This window comes from Polypterus senegalus, chromosome 17 (genome assembly GCF_016835505.1).
Source record: "Polypterus senegalus isolate Bchr_013 chromosome 17, ASM1683550v1, whole genome shotgun sequence".
Taxonomy (NCBI): domain Eukaryota; kingdom Metazoa; phylum Chordata; class Cladistia; order Polypteriformes; family Polypteridae; genus Polypterus; species Polypterus senegalus.
In genome coordinates, this window is record NC_053170.1 from 36,672,367 (window position 1) to 36,695,783 (window position 23,417).

General features: G+C 41.0%; 1 protein-coding gene across 2 annotated transcripts; it reads right to left on the minus strand.

Annotated features, from left to right (window-relative positions):
• Window positions 1-6,007: 6,007 nt before the first annotated feature.
• Window positions 6,008-18,742, minus strand: gpn2 (GPN-loop GTPase 2). Of its 2 annotated transcripts, none has more exons than XM_039740241.1 (6): window positions 18,647-18,742; window positions 16,546-16,991; window positions 10,325-10,481; window positions 10,037-10,197; window positions 6,314-6,444; window positions 6,008-6,159 (listed from the first exon to the last, which is right to left on the minus strand). In XM_039740241.1, the coding sequence occupies exons 2-6, from the start codon at window positions 16,963-16,965 to the stop codon at window positions 6,087-6,089; spliced, it is 942 nt and encodes a 313-aa protein (XP_039596175.1). In that variant the 5' UTR covers window positions 16,966-16,991; window positions 18,647-18,742; the 3' UTR covers window positions 6,008-6,086. The 2 variants fall into 2 exon arrangements, with proteins under 2 accessions (XP_039596175.1, XP_039596176.1); XM_039740242.1 differs by lacking the exon at window positions 18,647-18,742 and adding an exon at window positions 18,579-18,598.
• Window positions 18,743-23,417: the final 4,675 nt, after the last annotated feature.

Below are 23,417 nucleotides of genomic sequence, written 5' to 3' on the forward strand. Positions count from 1 at the left end.
GTGGGTTCCTGCCTTGTACCTGATTTTGCCCCTCGAGACCCTGAACTAGATTAGCCCAGTTTGAATGGGTTATTAAATCATCTTCAAGGCTCTGACCATGAACCAAACTATTTAAACGTGCTAAAACTTAACACATCGATTCTGAAAATGGTGCCAACACAACGACCTTCGGGCAGCCAGTGTTCTAACTGATCGCTCCACTTAGATAAATCTTTGATGTCGTTTGCACAGTTCCTGCTCCCCGAGAACAGACTGAGACAGTGGACGGCTACTCACACGGTACCGCAGCGTTATTCAGCCGGTCATGGGGACTGCAGCCAATCCTGGAAGCGTCAGGAGCAAAGCAGGAAGAATCTGTGGATGGTGCACTGGAGTGTCGCACGAGCCACTAATGCGGTTAGCCAAAGACGTTTGGGATGGTGGAGGAAAACCGGAGTACCTGAAGAAAGATGTGCAGCTGCAAGAAAAACTGAATTTGAGAGCAGTTGTAGCATAAAAACAGTGACAAGCGGCCTAGCAGTTGACCAAGGTGGGTGCCCCTCGTGTTTAGGGGGCGTCTCTTCTGCTCTTTATTATCTCTCATTGCTCCTTGTTTGCTTTTTAAACAGTGTTTTTACATGCCAGCACTTTCAAGGCTCAACATGGAAAATGCAAGCGGACATCTTACAGAAGTAATTTAAAACATGAAATGCTGAACGTCAGTGTCATTATTCATAGCTGGTTCCCCACAGCATTGTTTGTTGTGTTCATTTTCAGAAACAGACCCCCATAGTCATTTGTCATCAACCAACTAATCGCACATCCATCCAAGGAAGTGCCCACCAAAGGCACAATGCAGGGCTGCATGGGTCACCTCAAAAAAAAAACAGCGCTGAGGAGTCACATGTGCGATGTTAAACAAAAATGAAAAGCCCACTTAGGAAAGCCTGAGCAGAGACCACCTTAACTTGGCGCAGCATGGAATAACCAAAGCCGGTGAGCACTCGGCCTCCACCGAAAACAAGACGGCTCCATCCCACTGACAGGGCCATGTTAAAATCGCCACTCGAGTGCGATGTGCACTTTACAATATGAGAAGGCCAGCACCCACTTAGCAGGCCAATGACAGGGGGTTTGTGGAAGCTGCTAACTGTTGAGACAATATTTTTTAATTTAATTTTGTAAATCAAATAAACTTGAAAGAAGCTGTTAAACCAGAAGACAGCTGTCCTAATATTAAACACTGCAGCAGAAAGAAAGACAAAAGAAAAGAGGAGAAAGCCACCAGAGTGATCAGGCAGGGCGTCAAAGTATATCAAATAAGCCGATTCTTACAAGGAGGTGAATACGGGCATTGTGCGGAGAAACAGGGGCAGGCTGGGACTTCAAATAAATAAAAAGCCCCAATGTGTTAGTCAGTTCAAGCCACCGTTATATGGCGCAACCCCCCGCAGTTACCGACACGACAGCTCAAGAAAGACGGAATAAAATAGAAACCTCCAAGCTGTGGGCGTTATGCAGATTATCAAGAGTCTGAACAGCGGTGACATAAGAACACCGCACCATAAACTACAACAAAAGACGGATCTGGACATAGGAAGCTCTTAGGAGGAGGCAAACGGGGGTCCCTGTACCCCCACAGCAGATTACCACACAGGCTGGAGTTCATGATTTCAGTCCGACACCCATGGCAGTCGTTGGTGACGCTTATGTCTCCCACATAGTCCACGATCTAAATAAAAACAGGATGGATAGTAAGAAGAAAAAGACCCCCGCTATACTGTCTTTACTACAGAGAGGCAGCGCCAGGACCTTTACGTGTTCTCCTCTTGTCAGCGTAGGCTTCCTGTCACCCAAAGACACGAGGACTGGTCCTTTTCCTGATTCATATCAAGGACATTCACTTCAGTGCAGTCAGTAAACCTCTGAAATTCAAAGATGATATGAAAAATGGAGGAATGGCAAACAATTAGAACTGGGCAAGCGCTTACAAAATGCAGTTTAATGTTGAAAAGTGCTACACGTGGACATAAATACAAGATGGGGGACATCGACATACAGGAAGCGACCTCTGAACAGGATTTAGGAGTTTACGTTGACTCAATGCATATACATCTGATTGTTTGACGCACTAGTGAGGCCACATCTGGAGTCCGGTGTGCAGTTCTGGTCACCACAGTACAAGACAGACAGAGCAGCACTTGAAGCTGTGAAGAGGAGGGCAACTGAGAACATCCCAGGACTTGAGGACAGGCCCTACTGGGGCAGACTCACAGAATTAGACCTGTTTAGTCTCGACTGTGTGGGGGGCTCATCCAGGTATGGAAACTCCTCAAAGGCCTTGATAAAGAAGATCCAGCAAAAATCTTTCAGGGCACAAGTGTGAATCGCATACTTGAGGACCCCAGTGGCAATTACTGGGAAATGCATTTAAAACTGAAGCCAGGAAGAACACCTTTACCCATGGAGTTGTGGGACTCTGAAACAAACTGCAGAGACATGGAGTGAAGCAGAAACCTTGAAACCTTTAAGAAGAATCTGGATTCTGGATGAGATCTTGGGACAGCTTAGCTATTAGCTAAACAAACGGGCCAGATGGACTGCATGGTCCCCTTTCATCTGTCAAATTTCTTATGTTCTACACTGGCAAGAGTGGACCTGTGCTGGACTCTGCATCTGTGAGGCAGTTAGGTTAACCACCGATACACAACACACTAAAAAGTGTAAAAGAAGTGAAGGCGGTTGGCCTCCAGCTTTACATCGCACTGGTGAGGCCTCACCTGGAGTCCTGTGTGCAGTTTTGGTCTCCATATTACAAAAAAGACACAGCAGTCCTGAAGAAAGTCCAGAGAAGAGCAACTAGGCCGACTCCAGAACTGTGATGTGAGCTATGAGCAGAGACTGAAGGAGACGAACCTTCTCAGTTCTCAGAAAATGGAGATTAAGAGTGGACATGATTGAAGTATTTAAAATTAAAGGAAATTAGTAGAGCGGAGCCCAGCTATTACTTTAAAAGGAGTTCTTCAACAAGAAGATGCAGACACTGTTAGGAAGTTCACACAAAGTGCCGCAGACACATGGAATACATGACCAAGTAGTGTGGGGTGGGGGGATAGACTTTAAGGACCTTCAATACACGACTTCAGTGTGGAGAAATGAGGTGGATAGGATCGGTGAGCTTCGTATGTCTTGTTTTCCCAACATTCGAATGGGCAGATCTTTCCTACAGGAAGAATGGACTAACATTTAGGTTTGGAAGTTGTATGTGTACACCCCTGGCTGGTGGGAGCTCACGTGGACGTGGTATTCTGTCCTATGGCAGTTCTTACTTCACTGCCCTGCCTCCAGGATCGACCCCAAGTCCTAGACGCCCTGCAATGTGACAAAGCGAGCTTAGGAAATGGACGAGGAGATGGATGAATTCACCATCTAAATAAAAAATCCCACGCCACAAGAACAGAGTAAACCAACACCTGTGGATGTTCTTCACAGGCTTTCTGAAGGCCATCTGAAATGAAGATGTGCCACCTTACTTTGTATTCTTTTTCAGGTGCATATCCATGGCCATTTTCAACTCTTCTTATTGTTGTACACAGATGTTATTTTGTTAAAATGCTGTTGCCATTTTTTTGCCTTTGAATTAAATGTTATTAAAGAAAAATGCATCCAGTGCCGAGAGGATAAGCTCTGACTTTAAACTGGAAGGCCAATTTCCATTTTTAAATTGCACGGTTAGCATAAATTTGTACAAGGTGTCCATGGGGCACCGTGAGAGTTTTCTATAAAAGAGGCGAGATTTGCAGCTGCTTGACTGCCAACTCCCATTTCAATTATGAAACCTAACAGTCCCCTCCAGAGTTCTTTGATGGCTTTGTATGCCCCCCTCTAGAAGTGTAAATGGCCACCAGATATCACTGACTCTGGTTACCTTTCAGACCAGACATTTAGTTGCATGTGTGCACTTAAAGAACCTCTTGTCCTATCAGAAACAGATTTCCAGAAAACAAACATGGTGTTGACAAAGACAACAGCATCCTTTATAAATAGGCCTTTAACCTTAATTACTTGGAAGCTGTCAGCCCTCTGCGCCACAAGACAAAGTGGCCTCGAGCGTCGAGAGGAATGATTTTGCAGGCTGTTTGCTGAGCGTACAGCTGCTGCCGTCTCCCTCTCTGATTTTTGTGTGGTCTTCCTAATGAAGAAATTCTCATACTAGAGTGTGACATTACAGACAACTGAGCACACTTTCTCCAGATCAGCTCAGCATGTGTGCCCACCTTGCCAGGTCCTAAAGCCAGACGTTCAGCAGCAGGCCGTGGCCATCTGACTCCAGGGCAAATAGCGCGGTGTGTTTGTGAGGGCTGAATGTAGACGATGATGACAGGAGTCCTTCCAGAAACAAATAAAAATGGCTGATAATAACCTAGAGGTATACTAACTTATTTACAAAGAGGCAGAGCGTAAGCATCACTTTTATCATTTCATGGTAGAGAATATTAAAATGAATATTATAATTCAATTAGTCGACAAGAGAACGAAAATTGCATTTATCATGTATTAATTAGCATATATAAAAACAAACAAAAGTTACCACTATACTTTAGACCAGGAGTCGCCAACTTCGGTCCTGGAGGACCACCGTGCCTGCAGGTTTTCATTCTAACCCTTTTTTTTTTTTTTTTTTTTATGCGTGCCCTGTTTGTGCTGCTAATTAACTTCTTGTGAATTCATTTTAATTGAATTGCTTTTTTAAGATTTGTTCCCCTGAATCTCGTCATCATTCCTCTGAATTGTTTCATTTCCTTCCTTAAATGGCACCCAAACAGAAATGAAATGTGAAACGAGGGAGCCAACAGAAGACCAACTAAGTCAGGGCCTCAAACTCCAAACAATTTCACTCCAACTGACTGTTTAATGAGGTGCCGATTCTTCTTGTTAATTAAACCCCCCTGTTCTTTTATTCCATGGCTTTGTTGCCGCTCCTGCAGTGCATTAGCAGACATTCCTGAATTTGTTAATTTGTTAAAATGTTTTGGGTGACCTGAGAAGATCGACATTCCTGAGCCCTTCACCTTTCTTTATTTTCAGATATTGTGTGATGGACACCAGTTGTTTTGGCTCATTTTGTATCTCATTTTTGTTTGGCAGCTAATTAAGGAAAAAGAAACACTTAAGGGGTCTGAGTCTTCAAGAGCAAGTCGATTAAAATGAATTCAAAAGAAGTAGTAATTAGTAGCAAAAATAGGTCACTCATTAAGAAAATGGTTAGAATGAAAACCTGCAGCCACGGTGGTCCTTAAGGAACGAGGATGGCGACCCCTGCTTTAGACTGCTTGAAATCCCACCTTCCTCTGACACTCGGAGTCTATGACAGTCCTCCTCCTGCTCCTGACTGTCGAACTCCCCCTTGTGGACTTAGCAGGAAGGGCAGCCTGGCACAATTTAGGTTTACATGCATTTCTCTTACTCGAGTGTCACTACACACCATTATCACTACACAATGTACTTAATTTAACAAAAGCTCTTTTCACATATGCCGGTACTACAGTTAGCATTGAGGACAAATGTGTAGATTAGGTGGACTAGTGGGGGCAACTGAAGCACCAAATCACCATTCAGGTTTGGTTGCTCCATTGCAACCAATGCTGCCAGAATAGACTTTGCCCTCCAGAGAGACCCTAAGGTACAATGTGTGGATTTAGAAAGTGAATGAGAGCCTCTTTTCTAATTTTGTTGTTACATTTTGCACATAGGGATGAATCTAGTCTATAGCAAGGCTGACATAATTAAACCCTCCCAACAGTGGCAATAAAAAAAGTGCACTGTATTTTAGTAACAAAAATAGTTTTATTTTCAAGACAGCATTGAAAGCAAACAATGAGAATAAAAGACAGGATGTAGGAATTAAAACTTATTTGTGTCAAATCGCACAGTTGATAGGGGGTATCAATCAAACACCACTTCCGATGAGCCTCATAGTAACGCCTTTCATGTGGCTCACCTGATTAACGTGCTTCAGTTAAGATTATTTTGGTGCAACGTATACCTTTGAAAGATCTCAGCTCTCCATGGAAGTCTTCCTGTTACTTGAAGAAGTTTCACTCCTTTTATAATTCCATCATTTCCTCCTTCAAAGTCATCACGTTAGGCTCCAGATATTTTTCCTGAACAGCCAGCGTCGTTGAAATTAAGTTAAAGAGAAAACACATTTTCACAAGTAACACCTAAATAACTGATTATGAAAATCTTTAGGCAATGTGCAAAAACACAAACAGAAGAACCGGCACATTTCAAAACACTACTTCTATTAAAGCGAAACTGAAGCAAAGGATATGAGGAGAAGTGAAAGTCGGCTCCCACCGCGGCAGACATCAGGGCCTCCAGGCTCCTCTGTTCCATGTCACCAAAGCAGTACCCATTAGCCTTATCAATAGTTTTCATCACTTGAACCATACTTTCTTTGTCCTAAAAAGTTAAATTAGATTATTTAAAGTATGCGCTCAAAAACAGCAACAAGAAAAAAAAAAAAAAACTCATTTTTTACAGTCCCCCAATTGCAGCGCTGCTTGGATACATAAAAGTGAAACGTAACGTGTTGGTTAAGAAAGCAAAAGGCCACAAGCTCAAACCCTACTCAAGTGTGACATGGTGCAAATCAAACCTTCACGCTCAAGTTGCAACATTAAGGAACATGAAAGAGCATTACGAACACGTTCAGCACGTATTGGGGTCTTGGCGACAGCAGTAATTGGTTGATAATTATTTCCATTAAGAGCTCAACTACTTAGTTAGTAGAAACGAACATCCATCCTGTTTATCGATCCATTTTCTAATCCGCAACGTGAACAAACGGATGAATTTCAAAATTATGGACACACTGAAATTATGTAGTGGTTGCTTCGTTAAATGCAATTTAAAGTGTAAGAGAACAGCTTCTTAAGATGTTACAGTTTCAATTATCTGAATTTCAGCTTCTTCATTAAAATTCAAATTGTTAGTGTTTACTACAAAAGATGTAACTAACTAGCCAGGACCAAAAGAGCACATAGTAAACTTGAAGTGCCCATTCCTAGATTTTCTACACCAGTTGACAATTCTCTTATAGGGACTCTAGCTCACAATTCCTTCTTCCACATGTTAGCCACACGCATCTCATTTCTGGCTTGGTCACAACAACAGCAGGCCTCGGCCATTACAGAAGCCCATATTTCCGCAGCAGCCATCCTGTTGCATGTCTTGACTTTGTCATCAGACGAGGGTGTTAACAAATCCTATACAATTAGGCAGCTCCTCAGACGGGCAAAGCAGCCAGCCCAGAATGTGTTTAATGGCAGGTATGAGATTACTCTGGGCAAAGGAAGTGTCAAGAACAAAGCGATCTTTTGCGATTTCTTTATGTCTATTTGTTCTGTGAAGAGCACTTAACATTGAAAATTAGAGAGCAGAATGTGCGTGTGCTTCTCAACAGACTAAGTGATTTGTTGAGGATAAGGAAGGGGTCAAATATGTCTAAATTAAATCTTCAGGGTTTGTATATGCCTTTTCAACATGACATAGTTTTCATATGTAAAAACATGTTAAATAAATTAATAACTACATTTAAAATTTCACACAAGCATACTAAAATGCTCGAGTACTTGAAGGGTAAAACACGCCAGCAAATAGTGGGCCCACAAAAGCAACAGCAGCCACTGTGCCTCCAAGAAAGTCTTCAGTTTACCCTTGGCTGCTGGGATTCATGGCAATTCATTCCCTTTCTTTTAACTAAAGTCAGGTATTTCATGTAACTTGTACTTTTTACTTAATTAAAAGGACACATTATTAGATTTAGTCTAAAAGGTATGCAATTACCCAAGAGTTAGTGTGTTTGTGTGTGTATTTGTATTTATTGGCAGGCATGCATGCCTAGGGGGTGCTTTTTAGGTTCAGACGATGGGAGACGGTGTGACACAGGTGTGAACTAATTTTCCCTCTTTGCCCTTAGAATGAAGAAGCAGGAGGGCACTGCCAAAGAACAGCAATGTCACTTCTGGTCAGGGTTACGTAGCTCCAGCCCCTTCTGGTTTAATTGCTATTTACACAACCTCAACACCACAAGTCACTGCCATTTTATGAGTGGAGATTCCCCAAAAGCAAAACAAGTGAGGCCTCCAAAATTCAGCCAAGAAGCAGGTCAGGATCTTCACCATCCTGCCAAGTACAGGCTCACTAGACCAGCTAGGCCTCAAACACTGTTTGCTGGCTTTAGCTGGAGCAGGCCCAAAAATGGGGAGCTGGCAAAAATACTATAATATCACAATAAATACAGCAAAAGCCCCACAAGGGAAGAAGGTTACCATAAATCTCCAGTTTGATCACAAAAAGGGCAGATAATAAAAAAAACAAAACTCTCTACTACTTACAAAAATCCTGGGACTTTTTCAGAAGGATACTTTCAAGTCCCGCAAGACGACACTTTGTGCCAAAAGATTTAACCAGGCCTTGGGCCAGAAATAAAAGATAAAGAGTAGATGACATAGTAGAACGTCATAAAGAGGTTCAAAAACGTTGGCACGATACACAAGCAGAGCATGTTAGAGATAATGAAAGTACTAAAATTAGAAAGTCTCAAGAAATGATAGTAAAGATAAATTTTTATTACTCAGTTAAATAACGGAACAGCGAAAGGAGATTTAATATATTGTTTGGATTTAAACTTTAAGTCGGAGACTTGTAGACTGTCTAATTCGTGTTGTCATCAGGCAAAAGTAGTGTTTCTTCCCAAAGAAGAGACGTATCCACGACAATTAAAAGATTTGTTGTTTGGTGAAAGTGAAATCTAGAGACACGAAGCGGCTAGTGTGTTGCGCATGCTGGTGGGGTTGGCGAGCGCTTAGTCTTTATAAATAAATTATCTGAGAAAATAGAAAAATACAGCAAAATAATTAAAAGAGTAAAAAGCGGGGTGCCTTCATAGTAACCAAATCCCAATATGTTAACCAAAAGTCAAAAACATAAGTAAGAGGAGATCTCACCAACAGCAAACACATGAAATGTACTGCAGTTTCCACGAGCCTTTATAGGACTAGAAGAAGACCCTTAAAAGAGACGGACAGGCGGCCCCACCTCTTAACCACCCATAAAACATAAAGGACACGAAAGAACAAAACATTCACACATAGAAACCAAATAATAAACAAAACTGATGAAAAAATACTTAATTAAACGTATATAAACATAAACAACATCAATAACAAATTATAATAACCAAAAAATACATTTATACTTAAGACAGGGCTTAAACATAATATGTAGGCCCAGCTTCAAAAGAGGACGGATCTCAATATTCAGAGACATTTTGTGAGGTCTGGCAATGCCTATAAGACTTAATGACAACTGTGTGTGTGTGTGTGCGTGTATATATATATATATATATATATATATATATATATATATATATATATATATATATATATATATATATAACCTGCTTAGCCCAATTTTGGGATTGCAGGGGTTCCGGAGCAGATCCTGCAACAACTGGGCCATAGGTGTCAAGGACCATGAACAGAGCACCACTGTATCACAGTGAATGCATGATGGCTTTATCAAATGTAGCAAAGCTTAGCAGGATCTTCTAACTGGGCAAGTATCTTCTTTTTTAAACAGGCATTCACTTTTCACACAACATTTAGAGCAGGCTTGATTAGAAAATGACAATGACTGAAAGGCTAGTGAAAACACCCCAAGAGGAACTGTGTTAATCAAGAAAGCTGTACAGTGAAAACATACAGAGCGTCAATACAGCCAAATGTGAGAGAGAGAGAGAAAAGAGAGGCAGAATTAAAAAGAGGAAGAATAAGGATGAGGTTTCCCAGGACTACACCTGAAATGCAAGGAAAAGACGAAACAAAACTGAAATGTTTAAGAATCAAAAACAAATGTAGCCACTTCAATTGCAAATTTGAATTGTGTGAATTTGTCTAAAAAATACTGAGGCTATTTTAGTTTAGATGGGTAAAATTGCACGACACAGGAACACTTTACTTTGAAGAGACTTTGATATGGAGGAGCTTACCTGAACATTTAAAGGCACAAAAGACACTAAACTGTAATCTTCAATCAGTTCCACCAACTTCTCATTCAGGCACTTGAATTTTTTGAAAAATGGATCAGAAGTCAAGTGCTCCAGTAAATAGGACAAATCCAGTACGTCCGTATAAAAGTCTAGATTAAATGCTTTAAAAATAAAAATGAAATAACAAATTGGTATTGCAATTAACAATTACTTCCTTTAAACAACTACTTCTTGTTAAATGTACCACATTAACAAAGTCAGCCATCTGTAAAGTCACATAAAGCATACCCAGCTTTCCATATTGTTCAATTAAGTCCATCTTGGAAAGAACGTTCACATGGGGGAGCTCAACATGCAGCATGGTGGATAACGATGTACACAGCACTGAAATGAACTTGGCTGGGTCCGCACAGTAATGGGAATCCACTAAGTGGACGGCAGCGAGCTGAAGGGGACAAAAGAAAACAAGTTCAGTTTTAACTGGAGTGCTGTGATGAAAGCGTACATCTTTGTTGGTGGCGCTGAGAAGTTTAAAGTCTGGGTTAAGAAGAGCTGACCCCTCGGCAGGACTCCAGCATGAAAACCTAGAAACTGAATAAAGCACCAAATCATCAACACTCTTTGAAGTATTTATTTTAACCTTTACAACTTAGGACCTACAATAAAGAAAACCATCATGTCCTAATTAGTAGTTCACACCAATTCATTCATTCATATCAATTTTATTTACATGTTCCACCAAACAAATTGGCATTATTATAGAAGTGTACTGTAATAATTTCTCTAAAAAGGCACCTTTTGGTTTTTAAAAGCTGTGCTCAACTGTGATTGAGGGCTGTGGAGCTTGGGAAAATATGAAAAAGTCATTGATTATCGCTGCACACTTGAAAAATGAACATTTAAAGTATATTATTTTGAACACTTAGAGCAATTACACTATACTAGCCAACCCGCGGTGTACCATACGCCACATAATCAGGCCGGTTTTTAATGATTTTTAAGCACAGGGAGAAAATTAACATTTGAAAATTCGGTAAAGTAATAAATCAGCAAGAAAAGCAACATTGTAACAATGCACGGAACGAACCAACACACAATCGTCCGTGACTGAATACTGGCGGACCGCCATGGCTCATGTGCCCACCTACAACTTGTCACTTGAGTCGTTGTCATCTTTGCACAGTCCAGATGCACCTGTGACTCACGTAGACTTTCCGTGTTCCTGCAGGAGCATCTAAGAAGACGCATGTTTGTCGAGGATGCGAATTGCTGAATGTAGCGTGTAAAACAGTTTGCTATGGTGCACGCGGTTGTGCATTGTAACCGAAGACTCAGTTTTTAAAGACTGCTTACTTCATTGTGTTTTAACCTCAGTTGTAAAGGATTGTTTTAAGGACCCCAAGGGATACCCCTCGCAAACCGTTTCACATGCTGCATATGGCGATTCACCTCCGCGAGAAACATGCCTCTATGAACAGTCAACATGGCTCGGAGGTGCATGTGGCCTCTATGACAGATGAATATAAATGACGCCATTTTTTCTGTGTCGTCGCGTCCGAGTTGGTGGGCGTGGCTCTGCGAGTTGTCGTTGTATCCAATGGTCTTGGAGTTGGTGGGTGTGGCTCCTTCTTGCGTGCACCATGGGTGTCTTACTTGTCAGCGGCTTAGTGAATCCGCTTTCCATGGGTGTCTTGCCTTAGTGAATTATACATATAGATGTATGACTTCTGCAATAAATTTGGATCTATTAAGGGTGAATTAAATAATGCTCCAGGTAATTACATGCACAAAACAGGTACTGTGGAAGATTATAGTTAAACAACACATTTTCTGTCTAACTTTAAAAAGGTGGTCACTGAAAAAAGGAAGCATGAATGTCCACATGGAATACGTTATCAAGTACTGGGGCTGGCAGCAGTAATTTGGAGACCTTCGAAACTGAAATCAGGGTTAGTTTGGAGAAATTAAGTGAACAGAATTGGTGGGCTTGATAGGCTCTAATGCTCCGCTATTGTTGTAGTTTTTCTACGGCACTTTTTAAATCCTGCTTGCTCACTACAAAGGTGCAAAACAAAAAACTGAAACCACGGTGGATAAAGTAATCGAGTAAAACATGGAATGTCTTCTTACTGTCTTTTCTTTGGTCCCACTGAATTAAAATACAAATACACGAAGAACCTCAGTGGTGTGTACTCCATAAAATAAAATAAAAAATGTATGCATTGCTCTACCTCCCACATTCCAAAAATGTGGACACGGACTCTTAATTTGCCAAGTATGTGCAAGGGTGAGTGTGAATGCAAGTGTGCCCCGTGACAGACCGGCATACCACCCAAGGCTGGTTCCTGCCTCGTGTCTAATACTGCTAGGACTTGCTCCAGTGCCCCAGAGCCTTGAACCAGATTGACTGGATCCGATAACGGATGATGCCCATATGTGAATTTGTGGCTCACTAACTCAGATAGACTCGATGTGAACATGAAATTGATTAAAGTAAATGAGCTTCAAAAAGTGTGTTCTCAGTGCTGATCTGTACGACACGGCAGACACCTGTACAATGAAGTGCCCGTGAGACACACACCTGACATAATGGGAGCTGTGGAAACAAAAGATGGAGAGATCTGGTCTTTGTCTTTGCATAGGCTTAATTTACAAAATGACCAGGAAGGAGATGGGAAGTTGGCTGAGGTCTCCAGGGCTGTCACTGTGCCAGACGTTGTCTTTTGACTTTGTTATAACTGAAAGAGGACCTCCCCAAAGGCTCCTCCAAGTATGGTGTTGACACGCATTTACGTTTTTCTGTCCTCTGATGTCAACTGGCCATAATTCAATAACTTAATTAATGGAAACGTCATGTGGGGTTCTACTTACGCTGATCCGTTTAAAATTGCTTAGTTTTATTGTGTGCTTAAACAACTCTGTACTGTACCTTCATATGTGTGCATTATTATGGAAGACTATTTCAGACAACACTAAATACACAAAAAAATAAATTCACTGTGAAATGTGACATATAAACACAACAGCATGTAAGCATTAATAATTAAATGTTGCTTGAAATATTTTTTCCAATTTTTGTATGCATGCATTCTTTTCTTTAAGTGGCACTGCACACAATATTAAAAAAAAAAAAAACGCAATGAAATGAGAGCTGTCATTTCCACCGGTCTACGTTGAGAGGTTTGGCTCTAGCAAGCCCAGGGTTTCAATTGGTGAATTGCTGGTACATCAAGGGCCACATATACAGCGGACACTTCAGATGTAGACTGCTGATAAATATTTTGGTGCTTCTCAAATTAAGCAGCTGGTTCAACTTTTTCTTGCCCTTGTTTCCGCCACAGACATGCACTTCATGGATGATTTGCCAATCAAAAAGTAGCACTTGGTGGAGCCCACCCTCTCAACTCTGACAGGTGGATGACACTATCCATTTAACGGAGTACTTCACATTACGCTCGGAGTCAATGAAATAAACAGTTAAATAAGTACACCAATAAATAAGCAAACAAAATATATGTCATGACACATCTAATTATTTATGCTCACATATCATTGTGTTTTTATTTTTGATGATCACGTTTCAGAAGGAACTTATTTACATATTTGTTTAATTTTGCCCTCAATGTTCCTCCATACATTTTGTAATTAGTAATTTGTAGAACAGAAGTTACATTTTAACTGTGAACATGTTGCAGTGCTCGGAGCCTGAACTCTGTGAAGAGAGCTATTCACAAATAAAATGAAATCAACTGAACTGAATGTAGCCATCTCAAAATGAAGCAGTAGTCTGTAGAGCAATTCCAGCAACCCTCGTCACAAACTCCTGAGATACGTCAGCCAGTGCATTTTAGACAGGTATTTTCTGAGGGTGCAGAGGGAAACGAAGGTTAAACTAATTATTTTGGCCTTCTGGAAGAAAATCCATTGAGAGAAAGTGTAAATATCACACAGAAAATTAAGTATGTCTGGTATGAAATAAAGGTCCATGAAGCTGTGAAGCAGCAGCGCTAAGCACTGAGCCACTGTACTGCCCCCAGAGTAAATCCAACGACGCAGTTTATGGAACAGTTTGTCAGGGGAAACATCTAAGCAGGATTACAATAAAGAACAAACTGCATCAGTGCACTCAAAGTACCAAGGAGGTCTTAATTATTTAGGATCGCACTGATTCAATCGTGAGGCCTGAGGCCATGTCCATAATCTTTGTAAAATTGTAATAATACTCGTTTATGAAATCAGAGCTCTACTGTTGGTATGTTTAGTAAGTTTAGAGGGGAACAATACTGATGGCCGCTTTAAAAAGTCTGCATGGCTGCTGTCAAAGCTTGATGAAGGCTGTTAGTGTAGTTAATTATTTTACTTTCATTTTGGCAGTCGAGATACCTTTGCACACATAAACACAAATCGTTATTTTTACCATTTATTACGCTATGTTTCTTTAGCTTAATTCCAAGAAACTAAGGGTCCTGAAGATGATATCCAAGCTTTTCATATTACTCTGGGTTATGGATGGATGGATAGATAATTCCAAGGGGAAATTCACATACTCCAGCAGCAGCAAACTGATAAAAAACAATATTAAAGAGTGATAAAAATGCACGCATAACAGCCAATAACTTTATGTTAATGTTAACGTTTACCCCCCTGGGTGGAACTGAAGAGTCGCATAGTGTGGGGCCTGAACGATCTCCTCAGTCTGTCAGTAGAGCAGGACAGTGACAGCAGTCTGTCACTGAAGCTCCTCCTCTGTCTGGAGATGATCCTGTTCAGTGGATGCAGTGGATTCTCTATGATTGACAGGAGCCTGCTCAGCGCCCGTCGCTCTGCCACAGATGTCAAACTGTCCAGCTCCGTATCTACAATAGAGCCTGCCTTCCTCACCAGTTTGTCCAAGAGTGAGATTTCCTTCTTCTTTATTCTGTCTCCCCAGCACACCACTGCATAGAAGATGGCATTCGCCACAACCGTCTGATAGAACATCTGCAGCATCTTATTGCATCTGAAGGGCTGTTCAGAGTGATTTTTTATTTTTTTGACAGACTTTCCACATTCTACGAGTACAACATGAACCAGAAACCCTGGTGGGTTACAGTACCACATGAGCCACAAAGCCTGCTAGGTATGCCAGTACTGCCATGATTTGGTTATGTTAATTACTGCCATTAATTTCTGCTTTCTTCTATAACTTCATCTGTGTGTTGATGTATGCAAATTTTAAATGTACATTTATGTAACCATTTTAAGCCTGTACTTTGTGTACGGTGCGATCTTCTTATATAATATGCCATCGTGGCTGTCCTGTACACATATACTACGTGATGTCTACTATCTGCTTTCAGGGTGATGATTGACCTCCATGGTCAAAAGTCAACCCAGGAAGGTCAAGGCTAAAAGTCAAATAACCTGTAGCCTGAAATTTGGTACATATATACTAAGCTGAAACTCTGCACTACAGCTTTATATTAATAGCAAAGTGTTTTGGAATTATTACTCTTTTTATTTTATTGTAGAATCAACTCTCGGCAGCACACATGCAGTGTACTATCATTTCTGACCTGAAATTTGGCACACATATATGGTCAAGGGAGTATGCTCAAGTCAAGTGTATTCACTCCACGTTATCGTGCAGCGCGCCGTTATTGGTACAAGAATAAACTGAACTGAAACTGAAATAAAAGGCAATAAATGTGCACAGATGTTTTTGTTTGCTCACTCACTTCAGCCTTCATGTACTTCTAAGATGAACAAATTGCCTCTACACCAGGGGTCTCCAACCTTTTTTCCCCGGAGAGCTACTGTTACAAAATGAAAATGGCCGAGAGCTTTTCTAACATTTCTTTGCATTGCTTATTTCAACCCAAACAAACTGAATAAGCTTGTTTTGCCTGAACATTTACAAAATGTTGGGTGTCCACAATTTACATTTTGCATTAAAACATAAAAAAAAAAATATTTAGTTCTCCTGCAAGGGCATTTTGTATGTATTTTCAAGTGTATCTCACATTATTTAATTAAAACGTGAATGCGGTCCATAACAAAACAATGCAATTCCAAATACACAGATAGGACTTCTTCATCTGTCATTTTGTTTCACTTCACAAGAGTATTCACATGTGTGATTCTCCTCCCTCACTCCCCAGCTTCGGGTCGTGTTGCTTAACTCTGCTCAGCTAGCGAATGAGAGAACACTTCAATTCAACTTTGTTTGATATTTAAAATAAAGTGTTACTTAGGTCTTGATGAGTTTGAGTTCCGGATATTCTCTTAAGTGTATGCCACATTGAAAAGATAGATTGCAATTCAGATTGTGGATCGTGATATGATTTTTTGGAAGGATCGTCCACCCCTGATTTGACTAATCAAGTTTCCAGATTTATGTAGTATTCATTTAACCCTTTGGCGAGCTACTTGGAAAGGGTTGGCAAGCTACCGGTAGCTTGCGAGTGACGTGTTGGAGACCCCTGCTCTAGACAATCCCAAACTAGACCTCACATTAATAGCTTACTTACCCTGAAGTTCCATTTCACTAGCTGAGCAAATATGTTCTTTACTGAACTGTGGTGTGTGTAGAGCTCGACTTGTCCAGGGCAGTCAAAAAGAAAATAATGATCCTTGAATTTCTCCAGCTTCTCCTTTAGCCAATCAAAGTTAGCTTCCATGTACTCCATGCAGTATATGAGTCCACCATTAGGTCCCAACTTCAGACTGTCCATTACATCATCAAGGGTCACCAATTCCGCAATATTGACCATACACTCGTAAGGAAGGGTGTCATTGGCTGGGTCAAGGTTCACAACAGCCACCTTGCGACCAAGCTTTGTTAGAAACTCCTGCATGCCAAGGCAGTAGGTGGTTTTACCCGATCCGGGGGGCCCGATGACCACCTGGCCAAACAGCACAGTAGGAGGCTTTGAGTCCCTTTTCATCATTTTGACTGCACCAGTTATAACTTCTCCTAAAACGAGACCAACACATAGAAAGAAATTTAAATATCCTGGAAGTAAAAACGACACATAAATACACACCTCAGTCTACTGTGATAATTCATGAAGAGTTTCCTAAGGAAGCGTAGCAGTGTAAGTGTTCTCTGCATTACCATCTAAGAAATCAATCCTTTTTAATCCAGGAAATTACTGTTATCTATCAATGTACTGACTATCTAAAAGCAGTTCTCTCAAGAGTTAGAAAAACAACACCTGTTTAAGCAATTTGTGTAAATTGTGCAGGATTATTCCGTTGCAACTTTCATCCGTCTCTTGTAATCATTTTTGTGTCCCCTGATGTTCTCTGTCAGCTGCCTCTGGACACACTTAATGTCCTCCTTATCCTCTGGTCAGAACCCTTTTTGTAACTAAACAGTTTTAATTATTAGACATTTTCTCTGCTCCCATTCCTTGGTGGGAAATTCACAAGGCTTTTACAAAACCCAAAAACCTACAAGACGACAGACTGACAGCTAGATAGACAGAACTTTATTTGTCCCCAAGGGAAAATCTGCTCCTCAATTTTTATTTTGTTTTATTCCCCCTTTTTGGGGCTTGTGTGTTAATTTTATCAACGTGTAAACACGTCTCAAAGAACTGAGCAGACATGGTTGCAAGAAAATGTCAAAAAAGAGAAAAGATTTAAGTCTGGTTCCTGCTTATCAAGTGCTAGTAGGGTGTTGTAACGTGTTAGCTGTTATGGATGCAATGAGAAGTCGAGCATAATGACACCTCTTATTGGCTAAATGAACCAGTTACAATATGCAAGCTGTGGAAGCAGCTCGAGCCCCTCCTTCAAGCAAGATGTAATCAAGCAATACGAATCAATCAATCAATCAATCAATCAATCCAAGCTGCCTGGAAAGCTTGCATATTGCAGCTGGTTCATTTAGCCAATAAAAGGTGTCATTATTATGCTTGACTTCTCATGATCCTTATCAAATAAACAACCTAAATTTTTTAAGATGAACTCAAAACTTTTAACAAAAATGACGATGTTTTCTACATCTGTTTCACAACTGCAATAGAAGGAGATCCATTTTTTGTTGGAGTTTATTGAATTAAACACCACGGACAGAAACTGTTCGATACGTAGAAACGGGCCGTGAGTGGTCCGTAGTACAAACAAGCCATTCGGTGTACCTCTAGAACTCAGCTGCTCAGCCACCGGACTCGCACATCAAGGCTGTCAGCAAGCCTTTGGTAATTTCCTGCTAATTATTCCTAATCAATACGAGGTTTCATCATCACCTCGATCTGTTCACTATGTAGGCGCGTTGAAGGCAGACGAACAATTATCGATTAAAAATAAATACAACCCTGAATTAGGAAATCGGGAAGTAATGTTTAACCGTACGTTTAACATCTCCTGCCACACTCTTTTTTATTTATTTTTTAAAATTTCTAGCTTGTAATTGTGTAAAGATCAGATTTATGTTTCTAAAATCGCGAAGGCGTGAATAATCAATGTCGTTAGCGCATAGAGAAACAAAAGCGTTGGTAATGAAAACGAATTATTATTAATAACCGTGAACTGTATTTAGAACTAATAAGTAAACCTTGAGACTGTTATTCTGCAAAGTGTTTTCTTTACACAAGAACGATTAAACGCTGCTTGAAAACTCACCATTTTTAACACAGCCTGATGCGGACCTACGAGAACTGGACAGGCGTCCGTCATAGAAACTGTTCCGGGTGAAACCGACGTTATTTGGTTCCGTGGAGAAAATGGTCCCGTGCGCGTTTATTATGCTGACAAGTCCCACTGAACTAATTTCGAGGTATTCATAAATGAAGTGAACTGTGTGGTCATATATAACATAACTTACTTCCTGTAAGAAATACTCGCTATTTATGTATTTGTTTTAACCCGTTTAGTGCGAAAATTTTTAGTTTTGCACTGCTTTACTACAGTCATTCTGTATCTCAGTTGAGTTCATGTTGGTGTGAGTTACAGTGGCAATCACCTGAGCTGGGCATGTGTTATGGAGGCGCCTACCATGTGGCATTTGTTTGGATTCCAACTCCCTAGTGCAGTGACAGGGACACTGTACTGAAAAAAACTGCCACTGTCCTTGAGACGAAACATCAAACCGAGGTCCTCGCACTCTGAGGACATAAAAGATCCCTAGACATCTTCCAAATTGAGTAGGGTATACACAGAACTGATCAATCATTTAGCTGTTTACATTATTCAAGGTGGATGGTAGACCAGACCACCGATGGGGGAGCTACCCCCTTGGCCCACAAAATCGAACAGTACAGAATGAGCGTTATTGAAACTGAGGGAGGACCATTTATGCAATTTAGGGGATTGGGTGGTGGAGTAGAAAAGTCCAGAGAAGCCTGTCTGAGCTATGGACACTGAGGGGAGCTGTTTTGGTAACTCAAGAGATGTGCAGTCCAGGCACCGAGCGATAAACATACGTAGAGCTCCATATGGGCTTCAACCAGCACTGGATGTACCCCATTGTCCTGGCTAAATTACCCACAACAGCCTGGTCTATCTTGCCTCTAATCATCCTGTGACCCATATTGGCTAACTAGTGTATCTCCACTTCACCACCTAGTAGTTAATGTGTGGTGAGTGTACTGGTGCAGGAATGGCTACCATTGCATCATCCATGTAGATGCTGCACATTGATGGTAGTCAAAGTGCCATACCCACCAATGGTCTATGTACAGTCATGGCACAAATGTTTTGAGAATGACACAAATATTGGTTTTCAGTGTTTTTAGATCTTTTTGTCAGATGTTTCCATGGTATACTGAAGTATAATTACAAGCATTCCATAGGTTTCAAAGGCTTTTATTGACAATTACATGAAGTTTATGTAAAGAGTCAATATTTGCAGTGTTGGCCCATCTTTTTCAAGACGTCTACAATTTGCCCTGGCATGCTGTCAATCCACTTCTGGGCCAAATCCTGACTGATGGCAGCCCATTCTTGCATAATCAATGCTAGGAGTTTGTCAGAATTTGTGGGTTTTTGTTTATCCATCTGTCCCCCGAGGATTGACCACAAGTTCTCAATGGGATTAACGTCTGGGGAGTTTCCTGGCCATGGACCCAGAATTTCAATGTTTTGTTCCCCGAGCCACTTAGGTATCACTTTTGCCTTACGGCCCGGTGCTCCATCATGTGGGAAAAAAAGGCACTGCTCATCACCAAACTGTTCTTGGATGGTTGGGAGAAGTTGCTGTTGGAGGATGTTTTGGTACCATTCATGGCTCGGGATCGCGGGGCACCACCAACCAGTGTAGAGCTTGCTCAGGAATGGCACCAGGCAGGTGTGAGTGCATCTGCATGCACAGTGAGGCGAAGACTTTTGGAGGATGGCTTGGTGTCAAGAAGGGCAGCAAAGAAGCCAAGAAAAACATCAGGGACAGACTGATATTCTGCAAAAGGTACAGGAATTGGACTGCTGAGGACTGCTGGGATACACTCATTTTTCCCCTTTCCAATTGTTTGGGGCATCTGGAAAAAAGAAAAGGTGAGCACTACCATCAGTCCTGTGCCATGCCAACAGTAAAGCATCCCGGGACCATTCATGTGTGGTTGCTCCTCAGGCAAGGCAGTGGGCCCACTCACAATTTTGCCTAAGAACACAGCCGTGAATAAAGAATGGGACCAAAACATCCTCGGAGAACAACTTCTGCCAACCACCCAAGAACAGTTTGGTGATGAGCAATGCCTTTTTTTCCCACATGATGGAGCACCGGGCCATACGGCAAAAGTGATACCTAACAAAAACATTGAAATTCTGGGTCTATGGCCAGGAGACTCCCCAGACGTTAATCCCATTGAGAACTTGTGGTCAATCCTCAGGAGGCAGGTGGACAAACAAAACCCCACAAATTCTGACAAACTCCTAGCATTGATTATGTAAGAATGGGCTGCCATCAGTCAGGATTTGGCCCAGAAGTGAATTGACAGCATGCCAGGGCAAATTGTAGACGTCTTGAAAAAGATGGGCCAACACTGCAAATATTGACTCTTTGCATAAACTTCACGTAATCGTCAATAAAAGCCTTTGAAACTCATGAAATGATTATAATTATACTTCAATATACCATGGAAACATCTGACAAAAAGATCTAAAAACACTGAAGCAGCAAACTTTGTGAAAACCAACACTTGTGTCATTCCCAAAACCTTTGGCCACGACTGTAGACCTTCTTAGGGTAGATTATAAAATAAGTGTTATCAATTATTCTTATTATTGTTATTATTCTGTCCTCCACAACAGTCGACAGCACTCCCAGCCTGCCAATATATATAATATATATAATAATAATATAATAATAAATCATAAAAAAAAATATATAATAATAATTATAATATATATAATCCCTTGATCATTTCCTGGATCTGCTGCCACTTGCCTATGCCTCAGATACCTCCTGTCCAGGTTTGATCCTCACTTCTTGTCCAAACTGATTCAATCGATTCCTCTGGAGAAGCAGCATCTCTGCTCTGAAGTTCCTCCATATTGCTGAACTCCTCACACAAGCATAGAAAATAAACCCAGAAGCCCTGCATAAACAGCTCATCTCATCCTCTTGTACTTGTTTCTTAGGTCACTACACACGGCACAAGACCATGGGTGTGGTTGGAGAATGTGAGGCAAATAGAAAACTGCAATCTTCTTCCAAGAGCTTGCACTCCCTTTCTACCATCATGTAAAACATCACAAAGCATTCTGCTGCTGCTCTTGATAGCTCTTTGTGATCAGGTCTACGGTGCCTTCACTTGTGAACCACACACTGCAGTACTACAGCTTGTCCACTTGGGGCAGCTGCTCACCGCTTGCCTGGAAAGTACAAGCTGCTGTGAAGAGCTCAAATTTCGAAATGGTGGTTCTCATGCCAGCCACCTCATCGTCATCTTCATCTTCATACTGTTCCAGTGCACAGCACAGATTACAGAAGAGGCCAAGACAACATCATCATCTGCAAACAGCAGAGATGTGGCCTTAGGTTCTTGAGTTGGATATGATACACACCTCGGCTGTGTGATGTTTTAGCCAGGGTTCCTTCCCTGGCTTATGTTTGTATTCCCATTCCTTGTCTTTCGAGTTCATTTTTCAGTTTGGATTAAATAAACTCACACACACACACACACACACATGTGCATGGGAAACAGTCATGGGGCTTACCTAAAGCATATAAGACGGAACAGGGGTGGACGATAAGCACTAATGCCTCGTCCTCTTCCTCTGCAGCCCCTCAGCAGAAAAGTCCTCCTGATTCCCTCAGTTCAGCCTCCAGTACTGACCTCACTTCTGTGTCCTACCCCAAAACACACCATTCCTGCCATTCCTCTATAAGATACCATTAAGTTCTATTCTGGACTCAGCCTATTGAGATTACTCGTGGTGTTCATATTTGCTTGCGGTTATTCAAGTGCATGGGGTGGCTTCCCCAAATCTTTTCCTTTGTTTAGTCTCTTACAATGTGATTCTTTATGTTATATTGTTGTGTTCACTTATCATTTATGTTTATGATTGTTTTTGTTATGTTTATGAATATTCATGTGTTCTTTCTTTGTTTTAATTTTCCTTGTGTTTTGCTGGTGGAATGTACTTTGCTGCAGTGTCTTTGTAAGTTTTGCTACTGTCTTTAGACTTTCTTTTTTGTTTGTCTCTTTTTTCTTCTTTCAAAGGATTTCAGACTTGTTTGCTTTCAGATTGCCTTCTTGGTCACTCCTTCAGCCTCTTTTTTGATCTTATGAGCATACCTGTACTGTTATGTATTCTTATTTTTGTTAATAAATCTTCTTTTATGAAGATCATTGTCATGTATCTCTCTACAAGTCAGGGGTTTATGGTAATCCTCTCCTTTGTGGAGGCATTTTGATTATATTTTGAGACTTTTTATCTATGCTTTTTTAACTTTTGAAACCAAAGCCCATTTAACCCATTGTAGGCCAATGGTAGTCAGGCTACCAGGGAGTGAGCCTCATCTGGGAAGGCTAGTAATAATAATAATAATAATAATAATTATTTACATTCGGGTCCCAATTACCTCAGATAATTGGGGTGCTACTGTAGTTTTAAATGAAGCAATCCACCTCAATTTGAGACTAGAGCAGGAATCAGATTTAAGAGGTTTACACTTGTTACACAGTTATTTAGTTTATAATGATTTCTAACATGCGGTGGGCTGGCACCCTGCCTGGGGTTTGTTTCCTGCCTTGTGCCCTGTGTTGGCTGGGATTGGCACCAGCAGACCCCCGTAAACCTGTAGTTAGGATATAGCGGGTTGGTTAATGGATGGATGGATAGATGATTTCTAACAAGCAACATAACCATAAGCAAGGAAATATGCCAAATAAAACATGAAAGGAGATATGTCCTGTATATATTATATAAATATTTTATTTATAAAACAATACTT